This window comes from Brienomyrus brachyistius, chromosome 21 (assembly GCF_023856365.1).
Source record: "Brienomyrus brachyistius isolate T26 chromosome 21, BBRACH_0.4, whole genome shotgun sequence".
Lineage (NCBI taxonomy): Eukaryota > Metazoa > Chordata > Actinopteri > Osteoglossiformes > Mormyridae > Brienomyrus > Brienomyrus brachyistius.
In genome coordinates, this window is record NC_064553.1 from 18,250,691 (window position 1) to 18,266,474 (window position 15,784).

Consider the following 15,784-nt stretch of genomic DNA (forward strand, 5'->3'; position numbering starts at 1 on the left):
CACCAAGGGCTGTCTAGGGGTGGAGCACGCACACTTCTCACGTTAGGTATTTGTTTTTTGGTCTCCTTGGAAATTACAGGACTGAGGGGCATAATTTACTTTAGACATAAGTTCCCTATGTAAGGACTGGGGAGTATGGCTCTCTGCCTGACATTCACCTGAATTTATGAAGGAATATGCTCAAGTGTGTCATCCAGGTGTCGTTGGATTGATCTAGAACGTGACCATTTCAGTTTCAAAATGATATTATAGACTTATGGCTTTATGGATTCAACATTTAATTATTCAATAAGTGATTATAAACATGTTTATCTGTCCACGAAGCGGGAGGTTGGGGCAGGGGCTGCACCATAACGCTCAGTAAACTTAACAAACTGCATTTTGTGATACCCAAATACAGGTGTTTTCAGCCCCTTGCCTAAAAGAAAATCCATAAAAACGTAGACTATGTTCAATTTAGAGTGACTACTAGCATTGCACGTTGATAGCATAATATTGCATATTACCTGGAGGATAGTATGCAAACTGGTATTGCACATTGACTGGGGGATACTATATAAACTGGCATTGGACATTGCCTGCAGGATAGTGTACAAACTGGTATTGCACATTGACTGGAGTATAGTATACAAACTCATATTGCACATTGACTGGCAGATAGTATATAAACTGGCATTGCATATTGCCTGGAGGATTGTATACAAACTCGCATTGCACATTAACTGGAGGATAGTATACAAACTGGTATTGCATATTGACTGGGAGATAGTATGCACACTGGTATTGCGAATTGTCTGGGAGATAGTATACAAACTGGTATTGCACATTGACTGCAGGATAGTACACAAACTGGCATTTCACACTGTCTGAGAGATAGTATACAAACTGGTATTGCACATTGACTGCAGGATAGTATACAAACTGGCATTGAACACTGTCTGGGAGATAGTATAGAAACTGGGATTGCACATTGACTGGAGGATAGTATACAAACTGGCATTGCACATTGACTGGGAGATAGTATACAAACTGGTATTGCACATTGACTGGGAGAGAGTATACAAACTGGCATTGCACATTGACTGGAGGATAGTATACAAACTGGCATTGCACATTGACAGGAGGATAGTATACAAACAGGCATTGCACATTTACTGGAGGATTGTATACAAACTGCATTGCACATTGACTGGGAGAATGTATACAAACTGGCATTGGACATTGACTGGAGGATAGAGGATAGTATGCAAACTGGTATTTCACATTCACTAGAGGATAGTATACAAACTGGCATTGTGTATTGCTTGCAGGACAGTATACAAACTGGTATTGCACATTGACTGCAGGATAGTACACAAACTGGCATTGCACACCGTCTGGGAGATAGTATACAAACTGGTATTGCACATTGACTGCAGGATAGTATACAAACTGGCATTGAACACTGTCTGGGAGATAGTATAGAAACTGGGATTGCACATTGACTGGGAGATAGTATACAAACTGGTATTCCACATTGACTGGGAGAGAGTATACAAACTGGCATTGCACATTGACTGGAGGATAGTATACAAACTGGCATTGCACATTGACTGGAGGATAGTATACAAACTGGCATTGCACATTGACAGGAGGATAGTATACAAACAGGCATTGCACATTGACTGGAGGATTGTATACAAACTGGCATTGCACATTGACTGGGAGAATGTATACAAACTGCTATTGCACATTGACTGGAGGATAGTGTACAAACTGGCATTGCACACTGCCTGGGAGATAGTATACAAACTGGCATTGGACATTGACTGGAGGACAGAGGATAGTATGCAAACTGGTATTTCACATTGACTGGGGGATAGTATACAAACTGGCATTGTGTATTGCTTGCAGGATAGTATACAAACTGGCATTGCATATTGACAGGAGGATAGTATGCAAACTGGTATTGCACATTGACTGGGGGATACTATACAAACTGGCATTGGACATTGCCTGCAGGATAGTGTACAAACTGGTATTGCACATTGACTGGAGGATAGTATACAAACTCATATTGCACATTGACTGGCAGATAGTATACAAACACATTGCACATTGACTGGCAGATAGTATATGAACTGGCATTGCATATTGACTGGAGGATAGTATACAAACTGGCATTGCACACTGTCTGGGAGAAAGTATACAAACTGGCATTGGACATTGACTGGAGGATAGAGGATAGTATGCAAACTGGTATTGCACATTGACTGGGGGATAGTATACAAACTGGCATTGCGTATTGCCTGCAGGATAGTATACAAACTGGCATTGCATATTGCCTGCAGGATAGTATGAAACTGGTATTGCACATTGACTGGGGGATAGTATACAAACTGGCATTGCACATTGACTGGGAGATAGTATACGAACTGGTATTGCACATTGACTGGGAGATAGTATGCAAACTGGTATTGCATATTGACTGGGAGATAATATACAAACTCGCATTGCACATTGACTGGAGGATAGTATACAAACTGGTATTGCACATTGACTGGAGGATAGTATACAAACTCATATTGCACATTTACTGGCAGATAGTATAGAAACTGGCATTGCACATTGACTGGGAAATAGTATACAAACTGGTATTGCACATTGACTGGGAGATAGTATACAAACTGGCATTGCACATTGACTGGAGGATAGTATACAAACTGGCATTGCACATTGGCAGGAGGATAGTATACAAACAGGCATTGCACATTTACTGGAGGATAGTATACAAGCTGGCATTGCACATTGACTGGGAGATAGTATACCAACTGGCATTGCACATTGACTGGGGGATAGTATACAAACTGGCATTGCACATTGACTGGCAGATAGTATACAAAGTGGTATTGCACATTGACTGGGGGATAGTATACAAACTGGTATTGCACATTGACTGGAGCATAGTATATAAACTGGCATTGCACATTGACTGGAGGATAGTATGCAAACTGGTATTGCACATTGACGGGGGGATAGTTTACAAAATGGAATTGCACATTGACTGGAGGATAGTATACAAACTGGTATTGCACATTGACTGGCAGATAGTGTGCAAACTGGCGTTGGACATTGCCTGCAGGATAGTATACAAACTGGTATTGCCCATTGACTGGAGGATAGTATACAAACACATTGCACATTGACTGGCAGATAGTACATGAACTGGCATTGCATATTGACTGGAGGATAGTATGCAAACTGGCATTGCACACTGTCTGGGAGATAGTATACAAATTAGCATTGGACATTAACTGGAGGACAGAGGATAGTATGCAAACTGATATTGGACATTGACTAGGGGATAGTAAACAAACTGGCATTGCGTATTGCCTGCAGGATAATATACAAACTAGCATTGGACATTGCCTGCAGGATAGTGTACAAACTGGTATTCCACATTGACTGGAGTATAGTATACAAACTCATATTGCACATTGACTGGCAGATAGTATATGAACTGGCATTGCATATTGACTGGAGGATAGAGAATAGTATGCAAACTGGTATTTCACATTGACTGGGGGATAGTATACAAACTGGCATTGTGTATTGCCTGCAGGATAGTATACAAACTGGCATTGCATATTGACTGGAGGATAGTATGCAAACTGGTATTTCACATTGACTGGCAGATAGTATGTAAACTGGCATTGCATATTGCCTGGAGGATAGTATACAAACTGGTATTGCACAATGATTGGGAGATAGTATGCAAACTGGTATTGCATATTGACTGGGAGATAGTATAGAAACTGGCATTGCACATTTACTGGCAGATAGTATACAAACTGGCATTATACATTGACTGGGAGACAGTACACAAACTGGTATTGCGAATTGTCTGGAAGATAGTATACAAAGAGTTATTGCACATTGACTGGGGGATAGTATACAAACTGGAATTGCACATTGCCTGAAGTATAGTTTACAAACTCATATTGCACATTGACTGGGAGATAGTATACAAAGAGTTATTGCACATTGACTGGGGGATAGTATACAAACTGGAATTGCACATTGCCTGAAGTATAGTTTACAAACTCATATTGCACATTGACTGGGAGATAGTATACAAACTGGCATTGCATATTGCCTGGAGGATTGTATACAAACTCGCATTGCATATTGCCTGGAGGATTGTATACAAACTCGCATTGCACATTGCCTGCAGGATAGTATACAAACTGGTTTTGCACATTGACTGGTAGATAGTATACAAACTGGTATTGCACATTCACTGGAGGATTGTATTCAAACTCGCATTGCACATTGACTGGAGGATAGTATACGAACTGGTATTGCATATTTACTGGAGGATTGTATACAAACTCGCATTGCACATTGTCTGGGAGACATACAAATTGGCATTGCGCATTGTCTGGGAGATAGTTTACAAACTGGTACTGCATATTGACTGGAGGATAGTATACAAACTGGTATTGCTCATTGACTCGGACTAGGTATACAAACTGGGATTGCACATTGCCTGGAGGATAGTTTACAAACTCGCATTGCGTATTGCCTGGAGGATAGTATACAAACTCGCATTGGACATTGCCTGCAGGATAGTATACAAACTCGTATTGCACATTGACTGGCAGATAGTATATAAACTGGCATTGCATATTCCCTGGTGGATTGTATACAAACTCTCATTGAACATTGTCTGGGAGACAGTATACAAATTGGTATTGCATATTGACTGGGGGATAATATACAAACTGGTATTGCACATTGACTCGAACATAGTATACAAACTGGGATTGCATAATGACTGGTAGATTGTATACAAACTGGCATTGCACATTGACTGGTGGATAGTATGCAAACTGGTATTGCACATTGACTGGAGGATAGTATACAAACTCATATTGCATATTGACTGGCAGATAGTATTCAAACACATTGCACATTGACTTGCAGATAGTATATAAACTGGCATTGCATATTGCCAGGAGGATTGTATACAAACTCGCATTGCACATTGACTGGAGGACAGTATACAAACTGGTATTGCATATTGACTGGGAGATAGTATACAAACTGGCATTGCACATTGACTGGGAGATAGTATACAAACTGGCATTGCACATTGACTGGAGGATAGTATGCAAAGTGGTATTGCACATTGACTGGCAGATAGTATATGAACTGATATTGCATATTGACTGGGGGATAGTATACAAACTGGCATTGCACATAAACTGGGAGATCGTATACCAACTGGCATTGCATAATGACTGGAGGATAGTATGTAAACTGACATTGCACATTGACTGGCAGATAATATACAAAGTGGTATTGCACATTGACTGGGGGATAGTATATGAACTGGCATTGCACATTGACTGGGGGATAGTATAGAAACTGGTATTGCACATTGACTGGAGGATAGTGTACAAACTGACATTGCACATTGCTTGTAAGATAGTATATAAACTGGCATTGCACATTGCTTGCAGGATAGTGTACTAACTGGCATTGGACTTTGCCTGCAGGATAGTATACAAACTCGTATTGCACATTGACTGGCAGATAGTATATAAACTGGCATTGCATATTGCCTGGTGGATTGTATACAAACTCGAATTGAACATTGTCTGGGAGACAGTATACAAATTGGTATTGCATATTGACTGGGGGATAGTATACAAACTGGTATTGCACATTGACTGGAGGATAGTATACAAACTGGTATTGCACATTGACTCGAACATAGTATACAAACTGGGATTGCATATTGACTGGTAGATTGTATACAAACTGGCATTGCACATTGACTGGTGGATAGTATGCAAACTGGTATTGCACATTGACTGGAGGATAGTATACAAACTCATATTGCATATTGACTGGCAGATAGTATTCAAACACATTGCACATTGACTTGCAGATAGTATATAAACTGGCATTGCATATTGCCAGGAGTATTGTATACAAACTCGCATTGCACATTGACTGGAGGACAGTATACAAACTGGTATTGCCTATTGACTGGGAGATAGTATGGAAACTGGTATTACACATTTACTGGCAGATAGTATACAAACTGGTATTGCGAATTGTCTGGGAGATAGTATACCAACTGGCATTGCACATTGACTGGAGGATAGTATACAAACTGGCATTGCACATTGACTGGCAGATAGTATATAAACTGACATTGCATATTGACTGGGGGATAGTATACAAACTGGCATTGCACATTGACTGGCAGATAGTGTACAAACTGGCATTGGACATTGCCTGCAGGATGGTATACAAACTGGTATTGCACATTGACTGGAGGATAGTATACAAACTCATATTGCACATTGACTGGCAGAGAGTATACAAACACATTGCATATTGACTGGCAGATAGTATACAAACTGGTATTGCATATTGACTGGGAGATAGTATACCAACTGGCATTGCACATTGACTGGGTGATAGTATACAAACTGGCATTGCACATTGACTGGCAGATAGTATGCAAACTGGTATTGCACATGGACTGGGGGATGGTATACAAACTGGCATTGCACATTGACTGGGGGATAGTGTACAAACTGGTATTGCACATTGACTGGAGGTTAGTATACAAATTGACATTGCACATTGCTTGTAAGATAGTATATAAACTGGCATTGCACATTGCCTGCAGGATAGTGTACAAACTGGCATTGGACATTGCCTGGGTGATAGTATACCAACTGGCATTGCACATTGACCGGGTGATAGTATACAAAATGGCATTGCACATTGACTGGCAGATAGTATGCAAACTGGTATTGCACATTGACTGGGGGATAGTATACAAACTGGCATTACACATTGACTGGGGGATAGTGTACAAACTGGTATTGCACATTGACTGGAGGATAGTATACAAATTGACATTGCACATTGCTTGTAAGATAGTATATAAACTGGCATTGCACATTGCCTGCAGGATAGTATACAAAACTGGTATTGCACATTGACTGGAGGATTGTATACAAACTCGCATTGCACATTGACTGGAGGATAGTATACAAACTGGTATTGCATATTTACTGGAGGATTGTATACAAACTCGCATTGCACATTGTCTGGGAGACATACAAATTGGCATTGCGCATTGTCTGGGAGATAGTTTACAAACTGGTACTGCATATTGACTGGAGGATAGTATACAAACTGGTATTGCTCATTGACTCGGACGTAGTATACAAACTGGGATTGCACATTGCCTGGAGGATAGTTTACAAACTCGCATTGCGTATAGCCTGGAGGATAGTATACAAACTGGCATTGCACATTGCCTCGGACGTAGTATACAAACTGGCATTGCACATTGCCTGGAGGATAGTTTACAAACTCGCATTGCGTATTGCCTGGAGGATAGTATACAAACTGGCATTGCACATTGCCTGGAGGATAGTATACAATCTGGTATTGCGCTTTGTGTGGATGATAGTATACAAACTGGTATTGCGCATTGTCTGGGAGATAGTATACAAACTGGCATTGCACATTGACTGGGAGATAGTATACAAACTGGCATTGCACATTGACTGGAGGATAGTATGCAAAGTGGTATTGCACCTTGACTGGCAGATAGTATATGAACTGATATTGCATATTGACTGGGGGATAGTATACAAACTGGCATTGCACATAAACTGGGAGATAGTATACCAACTGGCATTGCATAATGACTGGAGGATAGTATGTAAACTGACATTGCACATTGACTGGCAGATAATATACAAAGTGGTATTGCACATTGACTGGGGGATAGTATACAAACTGGCATTGCACATTGACTGGGGGATAGTATTGAAACTGGTATTGCATATTGACTGGAGGATAGTGTACAAACTGACATTGCACATTGCTTGTAAGATAGTATATAAACTGGCATTGCACATTGCTTGCAGGATAGTGTACTAACTGGCATTGGACATTGCCTGCAGGATAGTATACAAACTCGTATTGCATATTCACTGGGGGATAGTATACAAACTGGTATTGCACATTGACTGGAGGATAGTATACAAACTGGTATTGCACATTGACTCGAACATAGTATACAAACTGGGATTGCATATTGACTGGTAGATTGTATACAAACTGGCATTGCACATTGACTGGTGGATAGTATGCAAACTGGTATTTCACATTGACTGGAGGATAGTATACAAACTCATATTGCATATTGACTGGCAGATAGTATTCAAACACATTGCACATTGACTTGCAGATAGTATATAAACTGGCATTGCATATTGCCAGGAGGATTGTATACAAACTCGCATTGCACATTGACTGGAGGACAGTATACAAACTGGTATTGCATATTGACTGGGAGATAGTATAGAAATTGGCATTGCAAATTTACTGGCAGATAGTATACAAACTGGTATTGCGAATTGTCTGGGAGATAGTATACAAACTGGTATTGGGAATTGTCTGGGAGATAGTATACAAACTGGTATTGGGAATTGTCTGGGAGATAGTATACAAACTGGTATTGCACATTGACTGGAAGATAATATACCAACTGGCATTGCACATTGACTGGAGGATAGTATACAAACTGGCATTGCACATTGACTGGCAGATAGTGTACAAACTGGCATTGGACATTGCCTGCAGGATAGTATACAAACTGGTATTGCACATTGACTGGAGGATAGTATACAAACTCATATTGCACATTGACTGGGAGAGAGTATACAAACACATTGCACATTGACTGGCAGATAGTATATAAACTGGCATTGCATATTGCCTGGAGGATTGTATACAAACTCGCATCGCACATTGACTGGAGGATAGTATATAAACTGGTATTGCACATTGACTGGGAGATAGTATACAAACTGGTATTGCATATTGACTGGGAGATAGCATAGAAATTGGCATTGCAAATTTACTGGCAGTTAGTATACAAACTGGAATTGCGAATTGTCTGGGAGATAGTATACAAACTGGTATTGCACATTGACTGGAAGATAGTATACAAACTGGCATTGCACATTGACTGGGAGATAGTATACCAACTGGCATTGCACATTGACTGTGTGATAGTATACCAACTGGCATTGCACATTGACTGGGTGATAGTATACAAACTGGTATTGCACATTGACTGGGAGATCGTATACAAACTGGCATTGCACATTGACTGAGAGATAGTATACAAACTGGCATTGCACATTGACTGGGGGATAGTGTACAAACTGGTATTGCACATTGACTGGAGGATAGTATAGAAATTGACATTGCACATTGCTTGTAAGATAGTATATAAACTGGCATTGCACATTGCCTGCAGGATAGTGTACAAACTGGCATTGGACATTGCCTGCAGGATAGTATACAAACTGGTATTGCACATTGACTGGAGGATTGTATACAAACTCGCATTGCACATTGACTGGAGGATAGTATACAAACTGGTATTGCATATTTACTGTAGGATTGTATACAAACTCGCATTGCACATTGGCTGGGAGACATTATACAAATTGGCATTGCGCATTGTCTGGGAGATAGTTTACAAACTGGTACTGCATATTGACTGGAGGATAGTATACAAACTGGTATTGCTCATTGACTCGGACGTAGTATACAAACTGGGATTGCACATTGCCTGGAGGATAGTATACAAACTCATATTGCACATTGACTTGCAGATAGTATATAAACTGGCATTGCACATTGACTGGAGGATAGCATGCCAACTGGTATTGCACATTGACGGGGGGATAGTATACAAACTGGTATTGCATATTGACTGGGAGATAGCATAGAAATTGGCATTGCAAATTTACTGGCAGTTAGTATACAAACTGGAATTGCGAATTGTCTGGGAGATAGTATACAAACTGGCATTGCACTTTGCCTGGAAGATAGTATACAAACTGGTATTGCACATTGACGGGGGGATAGTATCCAAACTGGCATTGCACATTGACTGGGTGATAGTATACCAACTGTCATTGCACATTGACTGGGAGATAGTATACAAACTGGTATTGCATATTGACTGGGAGATAGCATAGAAATTGGCATTGCAAATTTACTGGCAGTTAGTATACAAACTGGAATTGCGAATTGTCTGGGAGATAGTATACAAACTGGCATTGCACTTTGCCTGGAAGATAGTATACAAACTGGTATTGCACATTGACGGGGGGATAGTATCCAAACTGGCATTGCACATTGACTGGGTGATAGTATACCAACTGTCATTGCACATTGACTGGGAGATAGTATACAAACTGGCATTGCACATTGACTGGCAGATAGTATGCAAACTGGTATTGCACATTGACTGGGGGATAGTATACAAAGTGGTATTGCATATTGACTGGGGTATAGTATACAAACTGGCATTGCATATTGACTGGAGGATAGTATATAAACTGGCATTGCACATTGACTGGAGGATAGCATGCCAACTGGCATTGCACATTGACTGGCAGACAGTATATAAACTGGCATTGCATATTGCCTGGAGGATTGTATACAAACTCGCATTGCACATTGACTGGGAGATAGTATACAAATTGCTATTGCGAATTGTCTGGGAGACAGTATACAAAGTGGTATTGCATATTGACTGGGGTATAGTATACAAACTGGTATTGCACATTGACTGGAGGATAGTATATAAACTGGCATTGCACATTGACTGGAGGATAGTATACAAACTCATATTGCACATTGACTGGCAGATAGTATACAAACACATTGCACATTGACTGGCAGATAGTATATAAACTGGCATTGCATATTGCCTGGAGGATTGTATACAAACTCGCATTGCACATTGACTGGGAGATAGTATACAAATTGCTATTGCGCATTGTCTGGGAGACAGTATACAAATTGGTATTGCGCATTGTCTGGGAGATAGTATACAAACTGGTATTGCATATTGACTGGGAGATAGTATAGAAACTGGCATTGCACATTGACTGGAAGATAGTATACAAACTGGTATTGCACATTGACTGGGAGATCGTATACAAACTGGCATTGCACATTGACTGAGAGATAGTATACAAACTGGCATTGCACATTGACTGGTAGATAGTATACACACTGGCATTGCACATTGACTGGTATATAGTATACAAACTGGCATTGCACATTGACTGGAGGATAGTATAAAAACTAGTTTTGCGCATTCTTTGGAGGATAGTATACAAACTAGATCAAATGCTACAGATCCAACTTTTACATTCAGAAATACCACATGAACATATTTTTTCATAGAATACAGGATGTTTCTTATTTTTTGCCAATCTATGTTGTGATTTCTTTTTAGAAAACTGTACTGATATTATCCATTGCAATGCAATCATTTTTCAGCATTCCTCACCTAAAACATTAGTCACAATTTCTCCCTCATTTTTCTGAAAAGTCACAGTAAACTCGGTACCAAAATGAAGCTTAAAACATAAATGTTTGTTTCCTGCACATTCTGCAATCAGCGGTTCAGATGTTAGTGAGGTCCCCACTCATCAGGTCAGAGGCAAATAGCCTTATCCAGAAAAACATTAAACATAATGCCTTTTTGTGTCTTAATTTAACAAACCGAGATTCCATTTCACCTAACTGCACGCTTTTTGACTGATTTCTGGAATAATCATGGAGAAGATGTACAAATATCTCACATGCAGAACCGGGGGTGGGATCTGATCCCAGCCACATTTGGGGAGGGGGGGGGGGGTGACTAATATGCTACCCACCATGATGTATATGATATAGTGCCCTGAGCTTTGAAAGGTTTAGTTGCAGTTAGCAGTAACTGGAGTTTTCTCTCAGTTACACAGGTCATGTGGTTGGCAACGGATTGCAGGCCCAGAAGCTGAACCCCGAGGTCAAGGTGAGGCATGCTGACCCTACCCTGGCAGAAGCCAAGACAAAGCTAGAGAACTTCATTCAGGTAGGCCACAAAACACCTGCAGTGCACCGTCAGGCACACATAGCATTAGCATATTGCTATGCGCTAAACTAATCAAATAACTGGTGCTTGGATAAAAATGTAGAGGAAATGCAATGTTGGTAGTGTCCAGGTAAACCAGTTCCAAGGAAACCTTTATTTCAATGTTCATCCTGCTTTTCATGGAATAATTAGTCTGAAGTATTAATGAGTGTGCTTGATTGGTATGTGTTTATCAAGGCTCTGAGGAGGCCTGGTCTAATTTGTAGGCCGGTTCCATTAGGGATCACACACTGGCCAATTTTCCCCATTAAAAAGAGCTAATGTGCAGAACTAATCCAGCTCCCCACATTCCCAGACTCTCACTGCGCTGGGCATAAGTGGTACGCGCGGAAAAATGAGGGATCAATAGGGCTGCCTTGGGAACAGAGAGTCAGGAACACCGACAGAACCCTGGCTATTGGAAAGCCATACCTTTGTCATGCAAATGTGATTAGATACAAAAAGGGGGGGGGGGTGGTGATTTCCAAGACTCCCTAGAGGCGGATGGTAATTCGCACAGTCCTGTGATGGGCTGTGGTAGCCTGAGATGGCCTGTGATAGCACACAGCTCGAGTGTCAGTGCAGGGCAATTAGTCACACAGCTCTTCAGCCCCTGATGAAGTCTCCGGCCTTTTGTGAGGACTGAGGAAATGCAAACCTCTGTAAATAAAAACAAACAAATAAATAAAACGACCCCCAATTATGGGCACTGACTAGAGCTTTGACCTCCATTTCTGCAGGGCTTACGGTTGTTGTCTTGGGAACACATGAGTGGGCAGTTTATTAACTTGGAAATGTATCCTAACCCCTGAAAGATTTCTGTGACCTTAGGGAGCTCACAGAATGTTTATCTGGAGAAGTGATGTAAGGCGTGTTAATGTGTGAGGACCTCAAAGAGAAACCTGAGAGTAAATGCATGGACATGCTGGAGAAGCCGACTGGAAATGTCCTCCGCACCATAAAGGTTGTGGTGAGATATTCCCCAAAAATCAATTGGGGCCGAAAATAGCTCTCGTGGCGAAGTTACGAGTTTCTGTGGTGCTTTAATATACATCATGCTCCCAAACACTCCTATAAATGTATCAAATGAAAGCTGTAAATATCCAAAGTGAGTCCAGCGCTGTCATAGCTATTTGTTTTTTCTTTTTGGGAGGACAAAAACGCAGCCACTCCTGTCTTTTATTGGCCAACTAAAAAAATCTATTTGATGTTTTTGCTTTCTGTCTAGTGCTTTTCTGCATTTTGAATTTGTGTCAGATCCCAGACTGGACCGGGAGATGAATGGAATGCTGGGAGGTCCGAAATCTGACCCACAGAAGTTCACAGATGTTGCTACGCTTTGTCATTCGCTGTATCGCCTTTGATTCTGTGCGGACTTGCAGTCTGTTTGCGCCTTTTCTTCTGTTCATCTGTCTCCCAATGAAAGACACATTTCTGTCTTTCAGTCTCACTTAATGCTGGGCGAATTATCGCACGGTTATTAAAACATAACTGGGTCTCAAAAGATCTTTTTCATTGCTGAACGCTGATATCACTTTATTTCCCGAGGAATGAATTGCCTCAAGGGTGAAGCCATTTAAATTTCCTTTAGTCTGAGATGGCGGCAAACATGAGAGCTCCTTCTCTGGGGGAGAGTGTCAGGAGCTGTGGGGGCTCTGAAGATTCCACTCCTAGGGTCAGTAGAGAGGAGAAAAAGGTTAAGGTTACTCGCTGATGAAATTCCCCATCATTGGCTGTGTGCCTGGAATTGTATTAATGGGCGGGAGCCCCCCGGAGTCTCCTGCTAAACTTCGAAAGTCTTATCCTATGACAAAATGCGTTTAACTCACAAAACGGGCGATTCAGAAGAGAGACCTGTTCGCTAAGAGGAAGACATGTCTGCATCCCACATGTCGCTGTGGCTTTTGTTTCTTAACGAGTCAACACTTGAAATCACAGAACCATGAATCAGAAAGATCTAATGACATATATATCTCCACAGCGGTACTTAACATCAGAAATAACAGATGGGATACAGATTCAGGCGGACAAACATTGTATTACCAATGACCCTGTGTTCGGAAAGAGTGTTTCTTATCTTCAACGTCGAAGTTAAGTCAAACTGACTTAACTCACCTGATAGCTCATTGCTGTGACTCTTGTGCTCGAAAATGACAATTGAACCTTTCGCCCAACCTCTCTTATCTCAGCTGCTGAGGTAGCGCCCTTCCCTTCTTCCTGAACAGTAGTTTCAATGAGCCAGCTGTCTTCAATGTCTCAAACCAAAAGGCTGTATTCCAGCTGCACTGGAAATCTCTGGAAGTTATTGGACTCAGGCTGGGCAGGAGGGGGTCAGGTCAGTTTTAACACATCTTCTGTTTAATTGGGAATTGATGCTTCCTGTTCTTCCTTACAGTATTGTATTAAAATAAGGTACGCTTTAAATCAGATTTTTTTATTTTATTTAGAGAACTGTCCTCTGCACAGACTCTGGGTCCAGGGAAAAACACTGTAGACCTCATGGTGAGCTGCGGTAAGCCCTAAGGGCCTGGCGACTATCAGCAGAGGCCCAAGTATAATCCTTCCACATCAGATGGTGATCATCCTGGGCCTGGTTGTAGTTGCTATGGCCGCAGTGATAATTCCTACAAGTTTGTGGCTTGTGGCTTTGGTCCAGAGGTCAGCTCATCTCTCTGTTTACTTTTGTTGGACTTATAATAGGTCTTTGTTTGCTTTTGTCCTGAAGAGATTCTCAGGTTTAATATTATAACTTGTCCTTTTAAACTGTCTGTTTATATTTGAGCGCGTTGGTGGAATGATGAGGTCATGAGTCATGCTTGAATGCACCCTGGTGCTGTACTCTTGCGGAGTCTCCTAAGTGTGTTGGACACCCTGTGGGAGTGTCAGTACCTACCTAGAAGATGAACATAAACCATGCATCCAGCTCCAGTGGATTTGCCGTCTGCTCCTTTCTGCTCTAGGCCTCCCTCCGCATTCACGCAAACTGCACACATACAGGCATTCAGAAGCAAGAAACATGCGATTGCAGCCACATGTCTCCAAACTCGCCAGGATGATCAAATTCTGTCCTAACGTGGATACTTTAAGATGATGCAATGTGTCAACAGTCTTCAATCCAAAACATCTTTTCACTTGCATTCCTTCATGCAATACTTTATCAACGCCCTCGACGTCTGTAGAAAATCTGATTTTTATTTGTTGCTCGTGTGCAAGGCAGAGTCTATATGGGAGACCTTTTAGGAGAACTGTATCCCGGCAGCTCCTGCGCTGAGAACACAGACAGCACCGGACTCCGTCCTCGATCCCAGGGCATATGGGAGAGTGTGGGAAAGAGGGCGAGGGAGAGGCCAGCGCAAGTTAAGCACTTCTCTGGGTTTTGCTAATGAAACCCAAATGTGGATGATTGAGTTTTTCCTCTCCCACTTCCTCTGCCTCATCTTTGGATGCTCTCCACCTTGGCTGCGCCTTCCATTCCACTGTGGATCTCAGATGAGGTGACAGTGGCAGTGTTGTCCAGTGCTAGGTCCCATGGGCCCTAGAGAGTCATGCTTCTGCCTCCAGCTAGTCTCACATTTTCATGGGGTAGAGGGAAGGAAGGAGGATGAAGGAAGGACAGATGGGGTTTTCTCCCTTTCTGCCACAGACCCAGGTTCAGGAGTGTTCTTCTTCGATGAACGCTATGAGCATGCAGTGCCCTTGCAGTCTGGCTTACGCATTACATCAGGCACCTGGGGATGACGTGCCACCTCTAGGCTTTAGAGTGTAAGAGGAATGTTG

The 15,784-nt window shown here is 41.6% G+C and overlaps 1 protein-coding gene across 2 annotated transcripts in view; it reads left to right on the forward strand.

Annotated features, from left to right (window-relative positions):
- LOC125716647 (glypican-5-like) overlaps window positions 1-15,784 on the forward strand; it is a 101,932-nt gene that overhangs the window by 60,472 nt on the left and 25,676 nt on the right. For both annotated transcript variants that reach the window (XM_048989204.1, XM_048989205.1), the window contains one exon: window positions 11,848-11,968. In XM_048989204.1, coding sequence (XP_048845161.1) covers window positions 11,848-11,968 — 121 coding nt within the window. The remainder of the gene's footprint in view (window positions 1-11,847; window positions 11,969-15,784) is intronic.